At 40.7% G+C, this 27,345-nt stretch overlaps 2 protein-coding genes across 9 annotated transcripts in view; both read left to right on the top strand.

Moving 5' to 3' along the window:
* The window catches only part of LOC308068438 (sodium channel protein type 2 subunit alpha-like), a 70,294-nt gene extending 62,672 nt beyond the window's left edge, over positions 1 to 7,622 (top strand). For all 5 annotated transcript variants that reach the window (XM_080399061.1, XM_080399058.1, XM_080399059.1 and 2 more), the window contains 3 exons: positions 270 to 374; positions 1,398 to 1,668; positions 2,847 to 7,622. In XM_080399061.1, the coding sequence (XP_080255187.1) occupies positions 270 to 374; positions 1,398 to 1,668; positions 2,847 to 4,042 (1,572 nt within the window). In that variant the 3' untranslated portion in view covers positions 4,043 to 7,622. The remainder of the gene's footprint in view (positions 1 to 269; positions 375 to 1,397; positions 1,669 to 2,846) is intronic.
* Positions 7,623 to 8,223: 601 nt separating this feature from the next.
* Positions 8,224 to 27,345, top strand: part of CSRNP3 (cysteine and serine rich nuclear protein 3) — a 111,552-nt gene continuing 92,430 nt past the window's right edge. For 2 of the 4 annotated variants that reach the window (XM_080399073.1, XM_080399074.1), the window contains exon 1: positions 12,408 to 17,998. In XM_080399073.1, the coding sequence (XP_080255199.1) occupies positions 17,908 to 17,998 (91 nt within the window). In that variant the 5' untranslated portion in view covers positions 12,408 to 17,907. Of the gene's footprint in view, positions 9,483 to 12,407; positions 17,999 to 27,345 lie in introns of those variants that run through there. The other 2 variants (XM_080399075.1, XM_080399076.1) reach the window with 2 other exon arrangements.

Raw genomic sequence — 27,345 nt, 5'->3', positions numbered from 1 at the left:
TCCCCAAAGAAGAGCAGAGGTCTACCACAAACAATGCACGTTCAAGGGCCTCTCAGAAAAATTCCCAGTCATTAAGAGTGGAATATGTAAAGCAATTCTTCTGTTAACAAAGTGCTAATAATCACAATAAAAGGGTCTTTTTATGTCTGTCCTAACTTTTCTCACAGATGAGAATGCGAACACTAGTGATTATTACTGTTCAGTATCTTTATTTATAAGTAATCGGTAGAGATATGTGGTTGTCACCAGTTTTTGTCTCTTTGGTTTACTTTGGAGGTCAAGACATTTTTATGACAGAAGAACAGAAGAAATACTACAATGCAATGAAAAAATTGGGTTCAAAGAAACCACAAAAACCTATACCTCGACCAGCAGTAAGAATAAAAATATTTTATGTTATTTTTACATTTCTTTAAAAACAGGATTGTTTCAGTTATGCCTTAGCCTGAATTAAGTTGTAAGCTAAAAACCCAAGTGACATCAGAAAAGCCTTTTTCATCTGAAATCCTATTTTTTCTCTTTTCTAGTCTGAATTTGGAGGACTCTTTGCCTTTTTTGCTCCACCCTCCCCTTTCTCTCTGTTGATGGCAATGACATTTTATGTGGCATTTTTTCAAAACGCTGGTTTGACTAGAACAATAAAATCTGGCAGTGCATTTGTCAAAACACACGAAAGTCTTAGGGCACAGGCTTTTTCAGTCATTGAGGAAGACTCTGAAACTGCTGTATGGGGGCAAGGTACCTTATCATTGTTTGAAAAGCAGTCCTTTTGCCCCTCACATTCCTGTTGCACAACCCATACGATGCTTGTGGTCTGGAGCAGGGCTACCCTAGCACTGCAGAGCAGGGTCTGGCTGGGGCAGAGAGCGACTCCAGCTCTGCAGTTCTGCTTTGGACTGTGTAACCTGCTAAGTGGCCAGTCCAGCCATCAGTAAATTTTCTATAGCTGAGCAATGGAAGATATTGTTCTAAAAGTTATTTTGGTGACATGAAGAGTGTGAAGTTTTCTATCAAATGAAGTGCTATTAATTCCCAGCCTGCTTACATCACCCCGTTACTTATTTATATCCAAATTTTGCCAAGCTAGGCATCAGTTAATAATCTGTGTCACAAGAGGTTACAATTAACTGGTTCAGGGTGGCAAAATCTCCTTTGCAACTTCAAAAAAAAGTAGCGTGCATATTTTGAAACTATCTTTTGATGCTTATAAACACAGTAGCTGTAAACAGAAGTTAAATATAAATGCATATACAAACTGGAAAATTCATGCAAATGGAGGAATTCATGGAAGACATGAAATCCCTTTCATATTAGATATAAATAATTTGTAGTGATTTTGAAAAAGAAATTTTACCCAATGCATATCGTAATGGATCTTATTTTTTCTCCCCCCCCAGAACAAATTCCAAGGCATGGTCTTTGATTTTGTAACAAAACAAGCATTTGATATCAGTATCATGATACTTATCTGCCTTAACATGGTCACAATGATGGTAGAAACAGATGATCAGAGTGAAGACATGGAAAACATTTTATATTGGATTAACCTGGTATTTATTGTACTTTTCACTGGAGAATGTGTCCTGAAATTAATTTCACTTCGCCATTACTACTTTACTATAGGCTGGAATATTTTTGATTTTGTGGTTGTCATTCTCTCTATAGTAGGTAAGAGAAATTCATTTTTATGAAATCACTAAATCTGTGAAAATTGAAACATTTTTGGCATGTAAAGTCTATTTCTGTTTTGGTTCGACATTGTCACTAGGAAGTCTGACCATAATTTTTCTTTCTTCTGATTTCATATTATCCATAAAATAATGGATCAGTATAGTAAGAAACTTTTTAGCAATAGGTTTCATGCACTTTCACTTCTCTAGGAGCTGAAATTAGATCTTTGTTCTGAGTTCTGTAGAAATTCCCCAGCATAGAAACAAACTCACACATGAAAGTCAATTTTGATATAAACTGATGGTGGCAAGTGCAGGAAAAGAGTCCATCAATCCAAAATCCAAGAGCAAAATCTGTGCAGGACTGTTGTTAGGCTCGCATGCAAGCACCCCAGACAGCAGGGTAAACCCTTAGATTGCTTCAGTTTTGTTTGATTCTGAGAGGTTTTAGGCGTGAGCTACAGTGAGCAACTGGAGAAGCAGAGCTGAAGCAGAAGTCGTAATAAATACATGGCTCCACTAATCTTTGCTTTATCTATAGCACAGAACCTAAAAGAACTTGAGTAAAAATCCTGTAATTTTAACTTCTCAGAGCTCCTTATATACAAATTTGTTTTGCCATTTTTGTTTGGATTTTTCATTAATACTAAACTTGTGGTCTATTATTTCATGTGTGATTAAGAAGTTGCAGTTCTCTTCAAACTTACATATTTTCTTTGAATACCATAACTTGATTACATGGCATTTTAATACTACTGTAAATATGATCTTTCCTCAGATTAACTGAGATTATATTTCTTACAGTTAAACAGAAAGCTGTTCTTCTGGTCTCAGCATTTGCTAGTCTACATACACTAGTTATCAGTTTGTCCTAAATTTTGTATGTTTCTGCATCTATCTGCACATTTATGTAGTCATACAATTAATACTTAGAAATGTTATTGATGCAGTTTTTCATTATGCTGTAAATTACATCAGAATTTCTATTGGTATTTATGGGTTTCCAAAGCATACCAAACTGTAAAGGCCTTGTAAAAAGAGCTGAATGGCTAATTCCTAAAATCTGTTCAAATATTCTATTCTTTTTAAAGTTCTACGATGTTTGTAGGATAAATCTTTAGCAGTGTTTTTGAAATGTAATAATATTCTTTATTAATTTCATCTGGTTTTCAACAGGTATGTTCTTAGCTGAGATGATTGAGAAGTATTTTGTGTCCCCCACACTATTCAGAGTCATCCGACTTGCCAGAATCGGTCGAATCCTGCGTCTCATTAAAGGCGCTAAGGGAATCCGCACTCTGCTTTTTGCTTTGATGATGTCGCTTCCTGCTTTGTTCAACATTGGCCTGCTGCTCTTCCTGGTCATGTTTATCTATGCGATATTTGGCATGTCCAACTTTGCCTATGTCAAGAGGGAAGTTGGGATTGATGACATGTTCAACTTTGAAACGTTTGGCAACAGCATGATCTGCCTCTTTCAAATTACCACGTCTGCTGGCTGGGATGGTTTGCTAGCCCCAATTCTTAACAGTGGGGAGCCAGACTGTGACCCCCATAAAGACCACCCGGGGAGCTCCGTTAAAGGCGACTGCGGCAACCCTTCCGTTGGGATTTTCTTCTTTGTCAGCTACATTATCATATCGTTCCTGGTAGTGGTGAACATGTACATTGCTGTGATTTTGGAGAACTTCAGCGTTGCTACTGAAGAAAGCGCTGAACCCTTGAGTGAGGATGACTTTGAGATGTTCTATGAAGTCTGGGAGAAGTTTGATCCCGATGCAACACAATTCATAGAGTTCAGTAAACTATCAGATTTTGCAGCTTCGTTAGATCCTCCTCTTCTTATAGCAAAACCAAACAAAGTCCAGCTTATTGCAATGGATCTGCCCATGGTAAGCGGTGACAGAATTCACTGCCTTGACATCTTGTTTGCTTTCACAAAGCGTGTTTTGGGGGAAAGTGGGGAGATGGATGCCCTCAGAATACAGATGGAAGATCGGTTTATGGCAGCCAATCCTTCTAAAGTCTCCTATGAACCAATTACAACTACATTAAAACGAAAACAGGAGGAGGTATCTGCTGTCATTATTCAGCGTGCTTTCAGACGTCATCTTTTAAGGCAAAAAGTCAAAAAAGTTTCATGTATCTTTAATCAGGATAAAGGTAAAGATGAGGATGATCTGCCCATGAAAGAAGATATGATTATGGATAAACTAAATGAGAACTCCACTCCAGAAAAAACAGATATGACCCCATCCACAACCTCCCCACCATCCTATGACAGTGTAACAAAGCCAGACAAAGATAAATATGAAAAAGACAAATCAGAAAAAGAAGATAAAGGTAAAGACAGCAGGGAAAGTAAAAAGTAACACAGAATTCTATTTGTGATAAACTGTTTACAGCCTGAGAAAGTATGTATTTGTGTCAACAGGACTCCTGTAGGAGGTACATGCCAAACTGACAGTTTTTACATAATATAAATATATATATAATTATATATATATATATATATATATATAAAAGGTCAGTGCCTATAACAAGACAGTGACCCCTCGTCATCAAACTGCAGCTCTGTAAAACAGGGTAACATCTTGACAGGAGGTTGTTGTTTTTATTACCAGCTGACACTGCTGAAGAGAAGATAAAATGGCCATTCAGACTGTAGGGACCAGTTACAAAAGAAAGGTGCAAACCTATGAATCTCTGTGTTGAACATGAAACACACAGTACAAAAATTGTGTCCACTGTTTGCATTTCAACAGCCACATTTGCCATATTTTTACAAAAATCAGTGTTGGTGAACTTATCATTTTTTAATTCACAGGTTGTTTACTATTATATGTGACTATTTTTGTAAATGGGTTTTATGTTGGGGAAGGGGGTACGAGAACCAGGTGTTCTACTCTCGGATTCTCTATAATGTACAGACAGAAGTGATTTGCATGAAGGCATGCTGCACTTGTAGTTCATGCATGGAAAAACATGACGTCGCACAAAGCAGCAGAGTCTGACTACTTCCATGTTTCAGGGTGGCTCTATATTTTGAGGTGCTTACTAACAGTATCCATCTAGTATCCCATCCAGACAAATCTTAATGTGCCTGTAAAGTCCCATAGAGGCTAATAATAGAACAGATGTTTTATTTTTTCATAAGTCATTTAACTGTAGTTGAACGAACTCTGCGTAAAAAAATTTACTAAGGGTCATAAGAGCCCGTTTTTAAGTACTCCGTAGAAAACAGCTTACCTGAACTTGGGAAATTGAATTTACCAAAAACCTGCAAAACCTAAGGATTATGAAGTTGTTCTGCTTCACCCTGCAGTATTGTTTAGCCATCTTCTGCTCTCAGCAAGGTTGACATTGTATGTGTTGATTAAAAAAGTACCGTCTATGTAAATAGTTATTTTATCCCGTGGTGCATGTTTGAGCAAACAAATAATGACCTGTGCACAATATTTATTGCATCAAATATGTACCACAATAAGTGTAGTTTGCAAGCTTTCAACAGCTAATATGAAGTATTCTGTACCATTATAGATAGTTTGGAAGCTATCACTGATGCATGTTTATCTTGCCTTTGCTGCTGTAATTTTACTCCTTCCACTGTTAAAAGTCTAATATGGGAAGCCATATCTCAGTGGTTAAGTGAAACAAATTGTTCAATCGGTCATCATTCTTTCATGACATCAAGCAATAGTTTGCAGCTAATTAAAAGCTTCTTGCTTTGCATTCTAAAATTTTAAGTGACTACTGTACGGTGTATAGTCAGACTGTACAGGATATGTTGCAAACTGCTTAATCTGTTGAAAAATACATGGATAGAATTTTCTAAGAAAATATAAATATTGTAAAAAATACCATTTTATTTTACTTTTCAGCGTTTTGTACATAAAATAAGAAATGAGAATTATCTTCAGGTTGATGTCACTGTCACTTTTGTTACTTTCTATCCATAGCACTTTTTAATTCAAGAACTTCACTAACTAAGAAACAAAGGAAAGAATGGGGTAGCTTTAGGTTTCTGCTTTTTTATTAGTACTGTATTTTTGCACACATTTTAATGTGAAATAAGTTTCAAACTGATTCCAAAATGCACTTGCTTCCAAATAGATATAACTTGTAATTGAAATGTGGTGGGGAAGATTTGTTTAAAATTCTAGCACTGCCTGCATCAGAAGTTTCAAGGTAGTCTTTTATTCATGAAATCTTTACCAGTGTTTGTTTACATAGACTATTCTTATTCTTGTCGATTCATGCTGCACTAGAACTGTTCTAAATATAATATGGGATCCACAATGTTGTTTTCTTTTCCACAGGAATTAAATAGCAAACTTGTATAATTGATCACATCAGGACATTTTGTGTTTCTTACACAAGCAAAAATTTGATGTTGACTCCTCCTTTTACAAAAATATTGACTTGTGTGTCGGTGAACTGCATGCAGGAAAATGCTATTACCATAAAGAACAGTAAACCACATTACAGTTGAGCCAAAAGAATAAAGACTTCATTTTTTATTGTATTTATTTGTTCTGTCTTTGTTTTCATTACTAAAAACTATTGGCTGTCAAGAGGTGCTATGAAAATAAAATATGAATCTATAAAGTGAATCTTAGAAATAAGGAGTAGCGATTAACTCATAATAATAATCTGCAAAAAGTAAAAATTTGAAGCCATATGCTTTCAGAAAGATCTTTAACATGATTTCAACGAACAATCTTCACATTATTAATCCTATTTAAAGATATTCTTTAGTAGGATAATGTTTATGTGTACATAATGCCTAAACCCCTTTTTCATGTCAGGTATTCAGAGACAACTAGAAAAACAGATGTTAAAGAAAGTAGCTATCAAGGCTGCAAACCAGTGTGCATAATTTCAATGATATTTTAACATTTTAAGTGAATAATTATCTTTGTGTTATAAGAATAATTTTGTTTACTACATAATTTGTAAAAAAAATTACTTTGCTTTAAGATATGAGGGGTGGAAGTCAGGAGAAACTGCTGGAGGTTTTAGTAAAGCATCAAATTCATAGGGTTTTTATTAATCTTAGGGTGCTGAATGCCAATTATAATGTGAAAAATGCTATAATTTTAAACTTCTGTGGCGAATTTACAGACACTACTATTCACCGCCAGGGAGCTGGCATACGTATCGGTTGATGCGTACATACCCATGGAAAGGCTGATAGCAGAATACAGGAGACGGGTGTAGAACAAGCATTGCAAGAGTGGTGGCAGTGGAACTGAGAAGAATTTTGAATTTTGGGGGAAATAATATAAATAAGTATTTATTGTATCAGTCTTGTCAGTCAGTTAATCTGTCTCCACTTTACAGAATCCCTCATGAGATGCTTGGAAGTATGTTGGAAAAATGCCTAGTATCAAAGTGTTTCTTTTTCCCCTAGCAGGGCTTCCTATGCTTTGAGACACAAAGCACCTTCCGGAAAAAGTGAGGGACAAGAAATTGTCATTAGTCTTTCTTTCGACTGTGACATATGACCATCTTCTCGACACATTAAAATGGGACTTCATTTATATTGTTGCAAAGTCATCTCTGATGCCATAAAACATGCTAAAATTGGTTCTGAATAAAATAGCACTTGTGACCCTGAAAGCAAGAAAGCTGAATTTTTAGGTAGCTATCCTATTAAAGTACTATTTCTAAAACCAGATTGCCTCTGTTGTAAATGTAAAGTAATGCCCTGAAGGCAGGATACAGTGAACAAATTAAAAGCTAAGAAAAACACGTACAAGTGCTAACAAACATCCTAGGGGTGCAGCCGTGTCGGTATGAAGTATCAGGAAAAGCAGAGGCACCCAGCGGCGTGTGTGCGGCGGGAGCCGCAGCTTCGGGTGCAGATCCCGTGGGACGCACCTGCAAAGGGAGCAGCGGGGTAGCGAGTGGCCTTCACCTGTGCTCCCCGCGGGTCTGAGGCCCGGCGGCCCCGCCGAGCTGGCTGCAGGGCCCGGCCCCGCCGAGCTGACGCAGCGAGCTCTCGGGCTGCAGCGTTGCAGTGGGACGGTTTGGCTCTGCCGGTGCGAGCAGCGCGGGCAGGGTGGGCAGGGGCCGAGATCCCGGGCGGTGGCAGGATCTGAAATGCCGTGATTGCAGCACCAACGGGATGGGCGTTTGGTTGGTGTTGTGGGGGGAAAGCTATGGAATAAAATGCATATACATCTATTTGTGCGAATTAGACGAGAAAATCATCGCTGTGCTTCTTGCAGGGATTTATACTTCACGGAAGACTGCAAATAAAAATTAAATTTCTCAAACCTCAGGCGCAGGTATGGTTTTGCATGCGCACCCCCCCCCCCCCTTTTTTTTTATTATGGCTGTAGGTGTGCAAAGAACACCCGCTCACGCACCCAAAGGCAGCCACGCGGGGGTGCCCCCCCCGCGGCGCGGGGCCCTCGTCCCTGCCCCCCCCCCCCCGCCGGGCCGCACCGCGCCGCCAGCGCGTGCTCCAGCTGCCTCGGCAGCCCCCCGCTGCTGTTACGCGGCCGCGGCCACCGCTCCCTCCAGCGCAGCGGCTGGACACCCCCGGGCGGGCGGCCGCCGCCCGGCTTCCCCCCGCCGCCCACCGGGACGCGGCGCCCTCGGCCGAGCTTGCGGGTCGGCCGCCGGCCCCGCCGCCTGGCGCCACAGCGCCGCCCCCCGGCCGCGCCGCGCCCTGCACCTGGCGCAGCGCCGCCCGGCCCCGCGCGCGGCAGGGAGCGGCCGGGGTGAGGGCCGCCGCGCGGGCGGGCAGGTAGCGCGCGCCCGCTCCCAGCCCGCGGCCGTCGGGCGCCTCAGGACCCGCCCGCGCCTGCAGCCGCCGGGGGCCGGTAAGGGGAGCGCGGGGGGGGCGGCGGGACGGGGGCTGCCCGCGTCCCGGGGGGGTCCCGGGGGGGGGCAAGCTCGGGCCGGGAGGCGGGGGCCGTGCGCAGCCCCGGCCCAACGGCTGCCCTGGGCGGCGCGCGGCGGCAGGTGGGGGCGGCCCGGGGGGGCGGCGAGCGGCGGCCGCCGGGAGCGCTCGGTGCCGCCCAGCCGCGGAGCCCGGGGCGGCGCTGGAGGCGGGGGACCGGCCCCCCGTTACTCGCGCTGCTGTGGCGGCCGGCGCAGGGGCCGATAGACCCGGGCGGGGGCAGCCCCCGCGGGAGCCGCAGCGTGTCAGGCCAGGGCCGCCAGCGCGCCGGGCGGCTGCGCCCGCAGAGGGGCCCGTTAGCCGGGGCTCAGCGGGGAGGGGGACGGACCCCCGCACCGCGTGGACGGCGCCCAGAGGCGGCAGCGGTCGGCGAGTCACGGGCGCTCGTAGCACCGCCGGCCGCCCGGAGCCGTGCGGGGCGAGGCGGGGCGGCTCGCTGCACCCCGGCGGGGCTCCGCTGTCCCCGGGCGCGGCGGGCGCCCCACAGCCCCGCTCGCAGCGCAGCCGCTCCGGTGGGCGCCCGAGCCGGCCCGCCCCGCCCCGCCGCACGGGTGCCGGCCCAGCGGCCCGAGGGCGGCTGGCAACCAGCCGGGGTAGCCACAGCTGCCCGCCGGGATGGCAGAATGACTGGGGAGCGTTTCGTGCGGCTGCAGTGGTTCTGGGGAAGCCTGCGCCGTGTGCCGGCCCTGCGTGAGAGGCGTGCGGTAAATCCGCCTGAGCGCGACGGGCTCCGGAGCAGCCGGTACCACCGGTTCGTTCTTGGCCTGAAGCACCTTCTGCACTGAGCAGGCAGGGGAGGCAGGCGGCGGGGCAGGGCAGCGCCTGCCGGGGGCTGGCACAGCTGAAGAATTAACGGATTGCTTCAGGGTGGCCGGTACCGTGTGCCTTCAGTCCTACCGGTGAGTTGTGCCCACCTGGTTTTGCGGCTCTGAGTGATGAGGGTCTGTTTTACCTGGAGATTTGTCAGCTGAAGTCCACCACAAATGATAGCGCATCCACATCTGTGGCTTTTGTTTCATCAGCGTGCAGATGGAAGAATGGATTTTTTTACATACTATGTGTGGAAAATATGAAGCTCTAAGAAGTTTGTAAATGTTAATAAGTTTACTCTGCAAAGCGGTAAAGTAAATGAAGACACAAGGGTGGTAGAGTGGCATACTCTAGGGTGACTCCAGGATGACTTCTGTGCTTTTGTAGTCTTGTCAGAGGAAAGCAAGCTATAGCGATGTCAAAAATAGCGTTTTAAAAACTGACTATAAGGAAAGGTCTGCCCTTTCTGTATGCCTGTTCTTATCTGTGGTTTTTGGTTTAATGTTATTTTTGTGTTTATTGTATGAAGTGTAGTTCAGGCTCACCCAGCAACGTACCTGGGTAGGTGAGGGCAAGTCACAAAAAATTTGTCTTTTGTTTAAGATAGAGCATTCAATAAAGAGCAGGAAAACCAGAGAACTCTGAGAGATTGTTTCAATTTATCTTTGTGATGAAGCATCCTTTATTTTAAAATAAAGCTTTTACCATGAAATAAACAGAACTTTATGCAATGTGTAGCGTAAGTTTCATTGAACCTAGAGAAATCTATCTGTAATTTGAGTTAGGGAGTCCCAGAATTCTGGAATATTAAGGCACTTGAAACTGGGCTGGCTTCTTCACTCTGTGGGAACCCTTACTTGTGCAATAGACTGAGAAGCGTTTGCAGCATGCAGCGTTATCTTGCTGTGAATTTATGGTTGTTGTGTGTCCTGTGCTGTACCGTTTAGATTTTGGATTCTGTCAGGTGGTTCTAATGACAATTTAAAATTATTTCCTGCCTTTGTGATTGCATAGCGACGGCTGGGAGGGAAATAAGCGATAAGCAGCTGCAGGAGGGTGTAATTGTGTCCTTACAACACACATCCACTATTGTAAATTGTCGTACTTTGGAAACAAAAGGGCTTGTAGAGAGGCAACAGATCAGAGTACAGCCTGGTTTGTGTTTGTCACATCGATGGTACAGCAGTAGAAGTCGCTCACTTCAACCGCAGACAGATGTTACAGCACTGATGTAAATACATCGATCTATTTGTTCAAAGTGGAGATGGGGGTGAATGGGGCTGAGCTGTGGTTTGGTTTCCTTTCTCAATAGCTAAATATAAATAAGGGAATCTCCTACAGGTTGGAGATAATGAGTAATTTAGAGAAACAGTGAGCCAGGGGACAAGGAGGGTTGAATATCCCTGGCAGTGAAGACATCTGCCTAACGTTTCTATGAATCTGAGAAATGCAGAGCATCTGTATTACTGAAATAATGACTCATCAAAGAGATGCAGTGTTAAGTGAAGGACTGATAGAGGCAGATAAAATGAGCTAGAAGACTAAACATTTTCCTGAGTTTTTTTACTATTTGTAGTATAATATTAGTTTCTTACTCCGCAGCCCTTTTCCCTCAGCAGTCACCTCTTAGGAAAAGACACTTGTATTTTTACTAATTCTAAAAACTTGGCAAATTAAGAATGCACGCTATTCTGAACATAAAATTTTACCTTTAAGTGTTGCATGCTTAACTGTTTCACTTCATGGTAAATTGCTTGACTTCTTGAGTTCAATTTAAATACATTTGCAATTTTTGCAAGTCATAATAAAGATGCAGGTCACCTGCCCACCCCCTACCCATCACTGGAAGTGCCTTCTATTACTCTAAAATATCCTCAGCTATGTGATGATTTGTCCAAGCATTTCACAAGAGCTGTGCAGTTCCGTGCCAGGGTGTGCAGGCTAGGTCAAAAAAGAGAGTGAGCATGGCTAAACTGGGGTTAGGTGCCCTAATCTGTGCTCTGAGTTAATCAAAACTAATTGCTTTGATTGATCCTAGGTTCTGTATAATGTGTTGACTGATAAGCAAGTGGTGTTAGAACAAATGAAAAAGTACGTATTTAAGAACACGTGAAAAGGAATGTATTTCTTAATTAATGGTTCTGTAGAGCCATCTGGAACCAGGAACCAGTTTGCAGAAACTTGTACTTAGTTTCCAAGGTTTCTTTTTAAGGCAGTTTGTCATAATCTGATACTTAAGTAGTTATAATGTTAAAAGAAAAATGTGTTTCAAATATATATTGAGATGGCTTTGATGTGCAGAAGCAATTTTGGCAGTTACTCTTATGGAAACCTGTTTTCTCCAGGGTTCTTCCTAACTTCATTCTTGTGTTACAAATCAGCATATGGCCTAGAGGTTGCATAGTTCAAACAGCATTTTTATGCAGTATTCTTCATGTGGGGCGCTTGAGACATTTTGTATCATATACATATTTGACAGGAAAATAAATAGCGCCTCTTTAGACTGTAACGGGGTGCTGAAAAGGGTATGCTTGATACTATGAATTCCATGTTATTACATGAATCCTTTGATCAGCCTGTTGACTTTTTTTATTCATACTTCTGGGGACTGTGTTCAAGCAGGAATTGCATGACTAGGTTTGCCACTGATTTTTCATTTTGCTTTGAAGTGCCAACAGCCTTCTCAAAAGGCATGATATTCCATTTTAATATCAAATGTTAATGTTTTGTTACCTGAGAACGTGGATACAAAGGGCAAATTGCAGGTATAACAAACCTTGAAATAATGTTTTAAACAATTGTATTATAAATCTTGCTTTATGCAGTCTGGTTTATGCCATGTTCCTTTTTTATGTATGCTTTGCATAAAGTGCTATAGTTTTTTTTTAAAAAAATCTGTTTATTGTCCTATGTGTAGATGGACTGAGCAATGTAAGTCATTAGTGCATGCTTTGTACCAAGTGTACCTGGAAGAGACATATGTGGAAGTTGGTGTTCTTGCATTGTAATGAAAATGCCCAAGCATTTTTGATACAAAAACCTGGACTACTGGTAATTTCCCAGCAGACATGTTTCTGTTATAGCCTTGCTATGTCATCACTGGCGGTTTTTACAGTTCCCATGGCAACGAGGATTTTTGATCTGCAAATACTGTATATGGTTTGAGGGGGTATAGATTTTCTTTATTACTGAAGAAATTTTGATTCATGAAAGCTGACCAGCTGTGCCCTCCCCGCCCCCCTCCCATCCCTCCCCTTAATAATTTGTGTGTTGCCAGTAAGCTTATGTGTAAACGTGAACTATTTGACAGGAATACAGTTACCAGTTCTAATTTTTGACATAGTATAAAAGATGGTGGAAAATTTGTAAAGACTTACTGTAGTGATAGCAGGGAAAATGTCTCATCTTCCAGGTGGAGTCTTGACAAACAGGAGACCATTGTATATGCATATAAATTTGTAAGTGTATGTATTTGTGAACATTGTATATGTGTATAAAGAGTAATGAGAGTTAAAGTTGCTCAGGCTTTGCCTTGGCTTCTGCTAATGTTTACTTTGGCTTGGACTGATTTCCAAGGTGCATTCATAAGATATTTACTTTTAAAATGGACTTACATATATTAACTAGAGAATCTCAAAATCCTGTATCTGATTCACAAACTAAAATTACTTCACAGTGGCACTACTCTTGCGTGATTTTTTGTGTGTGCCTGTCCTTCACCTTCTCAGATGAATACATGGGTTGGTATGGGATGTTTGGGAGGTATCCTGAACCAAATAGGTATAGGAGAAGCCTTGATAGATTAACTATGCTTGGGGCATGGGTCTTTTTTTTCCTAAATTAGATAGGTTTTCTATGTTGTTTTTGAGCATTCATTCCAAAAAAAGAAGCCAATTCAGATTTGTTGAGTTCCTTCCACACCCTGTTGGTTTAGTTTGGGGTGGTTATTACTGGCGTTGAATGGGTTTTGGTTGTTTTTTGGTGGTGTTTTTTTTGTTGTTGTTGCTTTTTTCTTTGTGACTGGTAAAAAAGAAAATGGGAATGATGTAGTTACTGAAATAAATGGCATAGGTAAACTAGGCAATTACTGTTTATGATGGAAAAATCTGTGAATAGTGTATCTAAGACAAATATTTTTATATCTGAAAGGGTGTTTAGAGATGCATTGAAACAAATTTGGAAAGTAAAGTCTGCTGCCAGTGGCCTGCTGGTCTTCATGTGATTTGGGCTGTGAGACCTCTGTCTTCCCGTGCTGCTGTTCACCACACACACGTAGGATTATTATGGAATCATGAAAATGGAAAAATGCTGCATTGAACTCTGCATCTGAAGCTACTCATCCAAAGACACGTAGTTCTGCTGTAGAAGTACTGTACTGGAGTAGGGCAATCTAGTATTTAGGTAATAACTTCATCCAAATGCCGGTTTGTAAAAGATTTTTCTGTCACCAGTGTATGTCGTAGCTGTGACAAAATAACTTGCATATACATGAGAGAGAAATCGAGCTTAATGCCCATACCCAGCCATGAATACCCTGGATGCATATCAGTTTTTTCAAGTGAAGCTGGAAGTTCTGAAATGACTAATTTACTTTTTTTCTCCTCTTCCCCCCCACTCCCAACGGCCTTCTAGGAGATAGTTTGAACATGGTGGGTGCATGGTAGGTAGTCCCTTATCATGAAGAACGACTTTCAAGTCAATTCAAGTGCTAATGTTGAAAAAAAAGCGTATAGCCTACAGTTGTATATATTCAGAATGCTATATGTGATTCTGGATCGTTCTTATATTTGTGAATTCAAGGAAACAGAGGTATGAAAACTGGAATTTTTAGCATATGTCTGCAAAGATTTGTGGGGACTGATAGCACCTGGCAGTGTATTGCATACCACCTCCCTCCCCGCCTCCCAACGCAACCTCAACCCATTTATTAGAGCTTGAAGGTTTATTTTGATATTTTTCTGGCTTTGCTTGTAATACTAGGCAGTACAGGTTTTCATGGAACAATTTGTCCAGTGCTCCTTGAGAATTCAGGAGAAAAGGTAGTTGCTGGCTTGGGCTTCATGTTTGAGAAATGTGCAAAGTTTAGGAGAAAGGGATCCGTTAAACACAATTAAAGAATGCAAAGAGTTGTGAGTTGCAATGTCAGATATTTTCCATAGTATATGGAGAGGATGTGAGGCTGGTGATGCTGCGTAAAACTGGATGAATATGTCAAACAGCTTCTGCATTTCTGTTGAGACACATTGAGTTGTTGAGGCTGTTAAGGACTGACATTGCGATGACATAATCGCTGACCCCATATTATTCTCAGTTATAAATCCTCTGGTTGCAGTCTCCACTGTTCCTCAGCATGTGTGGTTCACACTTAAGGGCTTTGCTGATAAGCTCCATCACCATTTCCTACATAATGGAAACCAAACAGTAGTGCTGTGTGGGGGCCAGCTGACTCTTGAGTGGAGATGGAGGCTGGAGAATACACCTCATCCCTAAGAACTTGTCTGCTTGGTGTCATTGCCATACTGTGCACTCATCGCTAGGCTGTCGTTACGTATCAAAATTAAATGAGGTAGTGACTCATTTACAGGGACATACACAGTTTTTGAACAGGTCAGATGCTGCATACTGTATGTGTGTTCTTATGCTTGTGTACAAGAAATACTGCGCATCCTAATGTTTCCCTAATTAGAAGAAGGGAAACATAGTCCATATGTGAAACATCTTATCTTATAACTTAGGTATATAGTGGTAGCACTTGTCCTGCGTGGGCAATGGAAAAATAAGCAAAAAGATTTCTTAACTGCAAGTATTCACTAGGTGTCAGTGCATGATCACACTGAACTGATGTTCTCACAGTTCTTTGATGATTGTGGTGTCTCCCTTTTGTACAGGGATTTTTAAAGAAAATGCCTACTTCTGTCTCCAGCATGCAGCTTGGATTGAATTTAAAAATAACTAATGATTAGTAGTAATTAATTCAGTCTTGTTTTGGGGAGCAGCCTGATAAAAATGCTGATTCTAATAAAAACCAACATGTTTTGTGCTTAATGAAAGGTAATTTAAGGACTTAAAATGGCCAGCGTTGATCATTATCCAGCTTTCTTGTCAATATCTGCTATATTGCTAATCAAGCACTTGGTGATACTGCTGCTGATCCTGGGTGTGACTAGAATTCCTTTTAAGATGAGGCAAAATGACAGTTTTCATAGTCATACATGATCTGTAACACAAACACATTCGCTTAATTATTTGCAAAAAATATTATTTTCCTTAAGGGATGTAAAAGGTCAAGTCTGTAAATGTAGTTGAAGCAGAGGAAAACCTCAATGAATACAGCTAAAATTGCCTGGTTTCCTGTAAGGAAATCTTCTTGATCTCTAATGTCACTAGAATGAAATATCATGTTTATTGAAGTATCTCATATTACTTGCATCTCAGTATTATATTTTTTATTATTATCTTTAAGCAGATTTAAATTCATAATATTTAGCCTAGTTTTAGTGATATATGATTAGGGAATGTATCTTTTCAATCTGTATAGAGTGATCAGCATTCATCTAAAATTTTAGGTTTTGAGAAATGGGTATTTTCTGTCTTATATGTAAAAGTATTTGGTTAGAACTGTACATTAGTAGGTTAAAATAGCAAAAAATTGTCATTCAGCTGATAAATGCTAATATTTGAAATGGCTCCCTTGTGTCTTCCAGTTCATACTGACCTTTTTCTATTGTATTTTAACCATAGCACTTAGTGAATGGTAAAAATATTCACATGTTTTGCCCTCTTATATCAAATCTATTTACGAGTGTGGCCTTTTTTAGCACTATTCCCTGGTACCCCAAGGGAAGCGTTAATACCTGTGGTAATAGGTAAGAGAAGTTAGTTTGGTTACAATTACACATTTTTTGACTTGAGCTTAACATGATATTGCTACCTATTCAGTATGTAGCAGAAATACCGATGTGATTGTTCGACGGCCGACCTTCAGCATTTTCCCTAGTGTTGTAGCTGTATGAGGACTGTCTTTGGTGCCATCTTTGTTTAGTCATACCACTTCACTGTCAGATGGAAACTATCTGATCATCAGACAAAGGCATATTTCTTCCACCCCGATGTCCCTCTGGTTACATCATGCAGTGACATTTAAGCACTGATCTTTCATCATGGGACACAGCTACCTGCCTGACCAGATACTAAGACAAGTTCTGATTGAGCTTGTACAAGAAGTCCATAAAAGATAAGGTAGGAAGACTGTAAAGATTAAAATAGACTGTTGTCTAACATACACCTCTCCCTTACACAGATATATGGAATACTAACACATGCAAGAATTTCTAAATAAAGGAGAGCTTGAGTGACTTCTCATTGCGTATGACTCTGACTTTGTGTCTCTGAACATTGCATGAAAACCCATCCTCCAGCTCGAATTGCTCATTAATTTCAACAGATTATCTATTCAAAATGATGCAAAATAAAGCAGATTCTGTCGCTGTCTTAAAAATTGTTCCTAACTGAGGCTTAATAATTTATCTATAAGAAGTGCTGATTTTTGTTTTTAATGATGACTTCAGGATTCTTCCAGGACCTCTCTTCAGAAGTTGATCTGTCTGAAAAGAGCTCTCTCTGCCCAATGACAAAATTTTAATCTTCCCTTGTTTGACATGTCTTGAGAAATTTGTTTAAAATAATTCCCGGTGCTTGCTTTCTACTGTCCTGCTTTTCAGTGCCAACTGTGACATTCTGTTGGTATGGTTCCTTTGAAGTTCATGATTCTGCTAAGCATTTTCTTGCAGGCCTACCGAAGCTGATTAAAAAGGCATTTGCAACTCAGGAAATCAATTTGATGGATCTCTGCAGCTGCAACTTTTGAAGTAATACATACTGTGTTTTTAGCACAGAAAATGGAGCTTGTGTCTCTGCAAAATATGCAAAGAGAAATTCCATCATCCTGCATTTTGCTGGGGTTTCTGCCTTGCCGAAATGGACATACTAGCACAGTAGGATGTCTGATTTTCTGACCTTTAAAGTATAGGCAGCTGTGTGCCCTGAGAATCCAAACCACTGATCCCTCTTCTGTGGGTGGACTCTTAACGTAATAGGATTTTCTCTTTCACCAATGATAGACAGGTACTTGTTTATTATAGTTGACAGCACTTCCTAAGAAGGTGAGAGACTTGGTTACTGTTCTTTCCTCAGCCTGAAATTGTTCAAATCCACACCTGAATCTTCCAGAAATGTACCATAATTGACAAGCTGTAAAATAATTTGGGGAAGATAGTGCTAAGCAAGGGTCTGTCTTTTCTTTAGGAGGATATTGGATGGAAAGGAGTATAACACTCTAACCTAATAGTGGGCCATTCAGTTGTGTGGAGGGATAGTTGGGCTTTCTTGTTCACAAGATTGTTTTGGAAATGGGGACTAGACCCCTGTTCTCTTCTAGAAATCTTTCGCAAGTCTGTATGTGAAGACACAGGTGGATTGTTTGCAGAGCACTGTTCTTTGGTGCAGCTGAAGTTCATGTCACTTGGGAAACGAGTACATTTTAATTTATCAGCAAAACTATGCACCAACATCTTGAACTCCACCTCAGCTACAACAGAGCAAAAAGGTAAATAATGACCTTTCTTGTTGCAAGAAGCATGACAGATTAGCACATGCAGAATTTCTGAAAAGGCAACTGATCTCTCATATAATTTCTTTAGGGCTTTTTTAGCTCTGCTGCTTACAAGCTTTGTGTTTGTTTACTTTTCATTCAATAGCTTAATTGAATGCTGTACTGATCATCTGGTAAGATTAAAGATCTTTACCCAGTGGCAATGTGATATATAAGTTCTTATGTTTGTTGCATGTATGATGGTGAATTTTACCTTAGAGAGACAATTATGGTTGGTTTTTTTTTTTTTTTTTTTTAAATGCCTACTAGAAAAAATATAAATGGTACAGGTGAAAAAATGGCTGCAAGAAAGCAGTAATATTGAAAGGATGGTAAGTACTGGTTAGTTATGTGTCCTTATGGACTGGATGTGATTTTCTTAGATGTTCTCTTTCTGTGTCTATTTTGGGGAGCTATGCATCAGCAGCACTGGGGAAAACCAGTGAGTGCTATCGATAACACCGGTGCATGTCCTTTCTTAAAAGTATGCATGGGGTAAAGGAGGAGCTCCTTCAATGACTTCTGGAATTAAATTTTGCACAAGTATATTTAAAAATGTAGTACTTGTATTGGTAGAAATGCAAAGCAGTGTTAGGGTTTTTTTAACCAGAAATTTGGTTATGACCCCCCCCCCCCCCCCATGTTTTATGCTCGTATAATGTACTTGAGGACCAGATTCACCAGTTGGTCTCTTCTCTTTGATCGCTGGTTGGCACATGGATGTGCAGAAAATCAAAAATCTGGTGCAGAAGAAGGGTGACCCTCAGATATTAGTGTAGCCTCATGAGCTGTCTGGTAGTATACCTGATTGTGGGCAGTCCCCCAATATTAACTGTGCCTGAGTATAAGGCTGGTTTTAAGTGACAGCAACCAGTATGTGAGGCTGAGGACAGGGTAGCTGTAGAGTCATGCATGAAGCTGGGCTGGATGGAGAGAGCAGAAAGATGTAGGGAAAAACCGAAATAAGAGGTGCAGGACATTGCATGTGTTTGAAAACAGGATGGTAGCACACATGGCATAATTTATCAAATATAAATTAAATTGATTTTTAATTTTGTTCTTTGAAAAATGAGAGATGCCCACAATGCTGACTTGGGGTCAGCATCAAATGTTTGGAGGGAATGAATGTTGGTAGTAACCCTGTCCTTAACGTTTTTCACCTTTCCTGTCTGAATTAAATGTTTTTTACTAACTGCAGTATAACTACTTACGCTTAGTATATTTTGCTTCATACGTTTATGTCTTTGGACTTTTTATTATGTTGTAGTACTCTCTTCAATTAAGATTTATGAAAGAACTATTAAAGAGTGTAAAAAAAGGAAAAATATTTATATCTGATTTAATAAACTTCCAAGAATATTTGAATACCCGCACATATGATCTCTCAGATAAAATTTCAAGTATTTTCTCTAAATGCAGGCTCGGTAACATCTGTGGGAATCAATTACCATGAGCATTCCATGTTATCCATGCTTGCTTTTGAATAGGAACTTTGATCCCATGACAGCAATACAGGTATTAAATGATGTTGAGTTCCTTCATCAAGAAAATCCTGTGTTCGTCACCCTAAAAGGGGGGGTGGGGGTAATATACATTATATTTTTCATGTATGGTCTTTGGTTTATTAAGGTAATAATTAATTACAATCTCCAGGCATCCTAGGATACACGGAGGGGTATTTTTTTCCGACATCTTTAGGCGTAATTGCCAGCTAGGTCAGAACTGGATTGACTCAAAATCAGCTTAAAGGTTTCATCCAGTTGGTGCATTAGTAGTGGAAGAAGGAATATAAAAAGAAAAACCAAAACAAAAAACGAAACTCGCCTAACCTGCAAAACAAGCAGAAAGAAAAAGAACCCTTATTAATCTATCAGGTACTTGGTTGTGGTGACTAAGTAAAATCTCATAAGGCGCCTGTCATAGCAGTGAAAAGTGGTACTCCTCCCTGACCTAGCTGTCAGTCTGCATCTGTGTTCCTTCCAAACGGGGTAGTACCTCGTCTTTTCTTACCGTGCTGTGCCAGCATTATGCTCTCACTGAAGCAGATATGGCTGAAACCCAAGAATTTTTGTTACAGCTAATAAAAACTAGGTTAATAAACTTGTTCAGGTTTACTTAATTTTGCCTTTCAGTCGTGAAGTCTGGATTATGGTTCAAAAGAAACTTGTTTTTAAAGTCTGATGTTTTAGGCTTGTGGCTGTTATTTAGTTATAAAAGTCGATTCCTGATTTTGGGAAGAAATTACCTGACTTAGTTGTTGGTATGTAAATAATTGGAAATAATTTCCATGCTAGAAAGCTGCTTTATAAGATAGTCACAGATGAATTAATGAAAATCCATGTATACTCTTGTGCAGAAGTTCTTTGCTTGCCTTTTCTCTTGTCATTTATTATACCACTTTTGATTTCACTGAAGGCAGATGACACTACTTGAGTTGATTAAAGGAATATAAATGGAGGTTGGTAAGTGGGTGGGAGTCTGAAGAAGCTGAAATTTATGTAACTTGCATTTCTAAGAGGTGAAAATTAGTCTGCCTTGAATGTGTTTCTCAATTTTACCCTCGAATTTGTTTCCACCTGGCACTATTTTTTGGAGGTTTCTGTTTGTGTTTTGTGGTATTTGGTTTGTTTTGTTTTGTATTGTTACACAAGCTATGTTTGTTTGGTTTTTTAAGAGGAAAGGAAAGTTTGTTTCGGTTTTGCTTGGCTTTGTTTATCAAGGAGTAAAGAGGAAACTGACTATTGTCACAGAGGTGCTGCAGTACTGTTTTTCTTAAAGCTAAGGAAGGTACTAAATCACTCTGCTTTCAGCCTCACCACCCCCACCACCCCCACCCCCAATCTTAGAATAGTTTTTAGAGCTCCCTGATAGATAAATCTTCCTAAAGTAAAATGTATTCAAGTGGCAGATCCACTGACCAGTATGGTCGATTTCTGGCAACCTTGTGTGCGATATAGAAAGGGCTTGGTTTGTTACTGTTCTGACTTGGAGCAAACACTCTTTGGCACAGCTGCTTCAGAGACAGCAGAGTCTTCTAAGATCTATTAAAGAGTAAAATTGTATGAATGCTGTGGTAAAGTAATCCTATTCTTTTTTCCTGAAGCAGTTTTGATTTTCAAACTATAGGATGATGTGTTTTCGCTGTGCCTTGCCGTAATTATCCAGCTTCTTCTCCAGCCCGAACAGTCATCCCTTCAGGCTTCATTAAATGCAGTCAGTAGGGCATTGAAGCCGATATAGCTTGTTGTATGGCTTCTGAATTTTAATACATTGCTATTTCTGGTTGTGTAGTTCTGTTTTTTTCAGAGACTAATAGAAACTGTATCACGTGCATCCTAATAGATAGCTTCTCGCCATTTAAACCTCAGACTACTGGAATTGCACGTGCCTTGAGAGATTTCTAAGGCTAGTAGGTGATGGCATCTGCCCACCATTTGTGAGAAAGAAACCTCAATTCTCCATTTGTATTCAGTCATAAATCACAAGTAATTTCCTTGCAGTGGCAATAGCTTCCAATTAAGGAAACCTTAACCTGGATTTCATAATGAAACATCAGTGGATTCCAGTTCTTTTGACCACACAGGATTTTTCCAGGCAGCAACGCTGAGTACACACCAGTAAGTCATACCTAGTTCATTCATCACTTTCTTCTTTTTTCTTCTGTCAGAGTTTACTCTGCCTGGGGACCATGTTGGCACATTTCTTGATGGCATTGGGTGCTGAGTTGCTGCATGGTGGCTGTGAAACTCGGATAGTCCTGTTGCTGCCTTACCAGCTTTGTCCCTCCCACTTCAAGGATCTTCCCACAGACATACAGGATGCTGAAAAACAAATGTCTCTCTCCATTCAGGAGACCTAGTAGATCTAATGTGTGGAATATGACGTAGCTTCCTGGGATCTTGCTAGCAGAACAGTGAATAAGATCCTTATTTCTAGGCCACGTGTGAGAAATTTGTTCTGACATCCTAATAACGGTCTGTCAGGAGAGTGATTATGCTTTAGGAGATCTGATCTCTTCCAACTTCAGTAAGTGAGGCGATGGCTCTTTTGTTCCTGAGCTGGACAGTAGCTTCTATTTTTCTTACGCAAATGCCTGATCCTGCAGTCAGTAGCCTGGGGAACAAACTGGTAAGTCTCACATGTCTGCTTGTAACTTTCTCTAAATATCAAGTTCCACCTATGTCTTCATTAAGAAATATGTTTGAGCTGATCTCACACTTGATGGAAGAAATCTACAGTAATTGGTTTCTAATGAAGGACTATGTGATCAGCTATCACAAAGTTGCATAACCTGAGGATAGCTGCTGGGAGTCAGGTGCTGTATGAATGCCTGTGCCCATTATTGAGTGGAGATCAAGAGAGATGTTAATTACTGGAAATCAGACTTCTCTGAGATATGTAAATCTACAACTATCTTTTGCCCCCCAGCCATTGTTTCCCTTCCCTCCTGCTTGTGAAGATGTATGTTTCAGAAGAAACTAAAGTGATGCATAAAGTGCTACCCAGTGTCCTAAATACGAGAGTGGTTAGGAAATCAGCACATCTTATACAAGTCTGCAGAAAGAAAAAGTGGTCTAGTCTCTAAGTGAATTTACATGTGAAGCACAGGGAACTCTCATCCCCATCTCACTATATATATTCTTTTTTTTTTTTTCTCTCTCCCAAAATGTGAAATAAAGGGCACTAACAGAAAATTGTATGCAGAACCTAATAAAACAAGGATCCTCTTTGATATTAAATGCTGTTGACAACAGGTTTTAGTATTGATTTAGTTTTAAAGAATTTTTACCTCCTCTGTCTTTTAAGTAAGTAAATCCTTCATGGTTCTAGGAAGGAAATGGGTATGCACACCAAAGAAGCAAGTGTGGACCAGATGTGAGATAAAGGAGAGAGAGAGGCAAATAATCTGATAGAACAGCTGAAAACATTTTTTTATTTAAAAGAAAAGTAAAAAAAAGAAAAGCATAAGGTCTACAGAGAAGGATAACTGGACTAGTGATTAAGCCTGCTGAGGGAGGGGAGTAGAACAATTAGCTCTGCTAAAGGAAGAGACTGAAAGCAGATATTGTGGGAAATAGCATGTTTAGTTTTAGCAGCATATGTTATGAAATACAAGAGGTTTGTTTGAAGTTCTAATTATTTACTAAGCTGTTTCAGTTCATATTTACAATCAGGGTTGGCTAAAGTGTTAAGATAAACATGGCTTTTATTTGTTTTTTCCAGTATCTCTGAGTGTGGAAGTGTGCATGGTTTAATCATCATTTAAATAACTTGGTGTGAGTGTCATTTTGCTTGTCTCCTGTGGGTCTGTGCAGCACCTTTCAACTTTGTGTCCACCATAGTTTATCATTAACTCTGGAGTGGGAAGTAAAAATCTTGACTGATAAGCCTGGATGTTACTAAGCACTGTGAGTTGTGAGTGAAACCTGAACTGGGATCTGTGAATGGTTTGTAATGCACCAAACGGAGCCAGGAACCGCCTCCAGCCCGGACAGCACAGCTATATAGATCGCGTCAAAGGACACTGGCAGCCTTGCAGTTTCTGATTTCAGCGTAGATTCTTCTAATTTACTCGGTCAGTACCATTATATGGTAAGGCAGAGCGGATTACTGGGATGTATTTTACATACACTTTCTAAATTTTTTTTTCTCTGAAGCTTTATTTCAGGAAGGAGATGATCCTGTAGCATATTATCTTTCCATAAAGGTGTTGCCAAAAATAGCTTCGTTCTCTGTAGTCAGAGAAAATGGAAGCAAATGTTTTAATAGCAACGGACATAAGCAAGGAAAGAAGTAAAGAAAGTCCTTGCAGCAGTCGGTTTCCTGAGGAAGTCTTCCTTTTGTCTGATATATAGCTCTGGAGAAAAAATTAAAACTTATGTAAGGAGTATTAAATATAGAGAAGTTAAGAAAAAAGGTGAAATAGCCGAATGAATACAAACATACAGACTAATCACTTGAGTCACAGCAGGGACTAAGTACAAACCTGGATTCTGAAAGGACCTGCTTTCCCTTTCTCCATCTCTGTGTATCTGTGGTTAATTAGTCCAGTAATAGCACTTTGGAGCTGGAAAGCATCACTGAGACTTTGCAGGAGCTGGCTCAGGAAAGGGACAGTCGGGCTCAGGTGTGCTGGGGAGCAGCCAGGGCGGCCGGCGGCTTGGCAGGGGTGGGTGGGCTGGGGGCACCTGGCGGCACTGAGGGGGCCAGGCCTGGCCATGGCTGCTGGGCTGGCGATGGCCTGGTGGGCTGCCCTGCAGTGGAGCAGCAGGTCTGGGTCAGGCTCAGCCGCAGCGGCGTGGTGGCACAGCTTGGGCAGGGGCTGAGGGCAAGAGGCTGCATTTAAAAGCAGTGTCCTGGCAAGGGCTGGGCAGGTCCCCAGCAGGGCCACCAGCTGTGCTGTCTGCACGTTGGCCTGGATCCCAGGCAGCCAGAGCCCCCCGCCCCCACAGGGAGCGCCCTCAGTGCCCTGGCATACCAGCAGAAGTGAATTTCATGTATTTAAAAAGCATTTATCAAGCAGATGACTGTACTTAATTTTTGAGGTGCAAATTGAAGCAAATTTCACACGGACTCTCTGATGTTCTATAGAATTCTGAAGAACACTGGGAAGTGTAGGTTACAGGGGCTGCACAGACCCTGCTCTGCTGGGGAGACATGTGTGTGCAGGGCTTGGGAACTGCAGGGGAAACATCAAGCCTACTTAATAATTTTTTGTAGCAAGGCTATGTATGTTGTACTTTAGAATCACTGACTGTATTAGAATTGCTTCATTCTGGGACTGTTTTAGAGGTGTTAGATTTTCTTTTGTTAGTAACCTTTCTTCATAGTAGATTTTGCAAGGCATTCCAATTTATTTGTTTGTACCGCCCATTTCTCTGTGACTAGTTATGGTAATAGTGCTTCAGGGCTGGAATACCGTTGCACCTTGCCATCTGTATCAAAAAGATTTTTTAAAAAGTCCAGTTACGACCCTACAATTCTGCGGCACACTGCGTTTCCCTCAGCAGTCAGGCTGGTTGAGTGCTGAAGCCTTGGTGCTCAACTCTAGATTTCTTTCTGCAGATAAAAAAGTTTAAGTTGTCTTCCAGCCAGTCGCTTATCAGAGCGAAGTAACTGTTTAGGTCTTTGTCAGTGTTCCCCACAGTTCCTTCCCACTAAAGAAAATTGTATTGATTGTCTGTATTTGAAACTTAAAAGTTATTTTAGTGTTTAATGCTTACAGGAATGGATTTCCATTTTTCTGGGCATCTAGGAAGAGGTTTTATGTTAAACTGAGGTAATTTGGTTAAAAAGGCGCCCGCTTTACTTGTTAAGGCAGAATCTGAATGTTTTTTCTCAGGATCTGCTGGCAGTTTGTTGTGATAAGACTGACAGCTAACTTTTTCAGAAGCTAAAACAGCTATTACTTTATAGTGAAAGTATGCTAATTTGTATAGTCTTGCTGTGTTTAAAGATCAATAATTCAGTGAAGAGGATAGATGCTCTTATTTAAAGGAATTCACAGTTAATTTTATTGGAAGGCTGTAGCTGAAGATTGAAATTTGTAAACACAAAAGGTGTCTGCCAGCTTCTGCAGCTTAACGTTTTCCTTTCAAGGGGAAATCCTGGAGTCAAAATGCTTTGTTGTGGCAGTAAATGTTACCTTAGTTGAGACTGAAGATTAATTCCTGATTTTGATTTTAGTTTTAATTAAACTGTCATAAAATAAATCTGATGCTGTTGTCTTCAGCTGAGCTGATACCTGATTTACAGGGATATATAGAAAATAAAAATTCCCTGATCTTGGAAAAAAAAAAATTCAACTAGATTTAAGGGGCTACAAATAGACTTCACAGTATATTTGGGGCACATGAAAACTTTTCACCCAGTCATTTTTTGCATTTGAATTCTTAATTAGGTAGAAGGTTTTGCGTGGACAAAGTTCACGCAGCACACTAGATTTTGGCTACTGTATTATAAATACAGTAAATTAAATGCACACATACCAGTTACACAGGTAGAGCTTTATATAGGTAGAACTTCATGAAAAAGTATCTCATAACAATCCTCTTTCAGGTATTGTATAAATACTGCCTTGAACAGAAAGAAAATGTATTTAGTAGGAAATTACTGGCATCCATCTCTGAATTACTCAAATTTGCATTGAATTTCAGATTCTTGCTTTGTATAAAAGCACCACTGTTATTTTGATAATCACAAAATTTCCTGAATACACAGCAGCACTCTTCACTGAAGATCTGAATAGCTGAGTCGGTCTCAAAGGATGTATACAGGCAATAACTGTGTTCCTGCAGCTGTTTGCTTGTGTTTTCCATACAAAAAGGAGATGAAGGGGAGAACAGCTATTCACTAGTGGAGCTGGAGGTTATTAATGGAGAGGCATGTTTTTTTCTTGTCTCTAAATTTTGTCCCTACCTTCCAGTACAGAGCATCCTCACTGATTACTAAGTAGCTCATTAAAGTTGGATTTTAGATGTGCTTTTTTGTTTTGTTTTCTTGCTGTTTTCCCATTTTGCGAGCATGCAGATGGGGGTGGGGAGTGGGAAATAAGGGAGAGAGCATGTTCTAGAGGATGCCAGGATGACTTCAGTTATTGGATGACTGCTGTCTGATGGATGGAAAAAGGAGGAGTAAACCTTTCAGTCCGCACTGACAGAGCTGAAACACAGAAACCCGATTTACAGGTAAGGGTGAAAAAAATTCCTGTTCTGAATAGCTGTTCTTGATCCTTGCCACAATACTTTTTGGGTGTAAAAAAATGCATGTGCAAGCATCTTGTTTGTTCCTTAGTAGTGACTTTGAAGCAGCTTTTCAGGTTATTATTTCTCCTGCTTAGGAGGTTTCAACTGATGTGAGATCCATAGATAGGGAAATCATAAGCATGCCTGATGCTATCTGACAACTTTCTCATGTGACATGTGTAGGCATTGGATCTCATTGATGGCTGAAGTTGTTCAGTAAGCTGTAGGAATAGAGGTCTTTTGTGTGATGGAAATACTGGCTGTTGAAAATACAGTATGTGCTACCGGCAGGAAAATAGTGGTGGAAGATCTGAAAGTGTTTTCTTTTGAGTTTGGATAGGAAAGGGGCTTAGAAATGAACTGCTTCTAAAACTGTGTCTTATTTAGTGTTGAACGTACAGTACGAATGGAATTTCAGAGCAACTCTTAAAGGGGTTTTGTGGATTTTTGCATTATTTTTAGGTTTGGAATGAATACAACTTAAAATTCAGTCATAAAATTACCTTTCTCATAAAGAAAAAGCATGATATATACAATTAAATTATGTGCATGTGGCAG

Source organism: Falco punctatus, assembly GCF_963210335.1.
Source record: "Falco punctatus genome assembly, chromosome: 8".
Classification (NCBI taxonomy): domain Eukaryota; kingdom Metazoa; phylum Chordata; class Aves; order Falconiformes; family Falconidae; genus Falco; species Falco punctatus.
The sequence above is the reverse complement of the archived record's forward strand: the minus strand, read 5'-3'. Positions and strand labels throughout refer to the sequence as shown.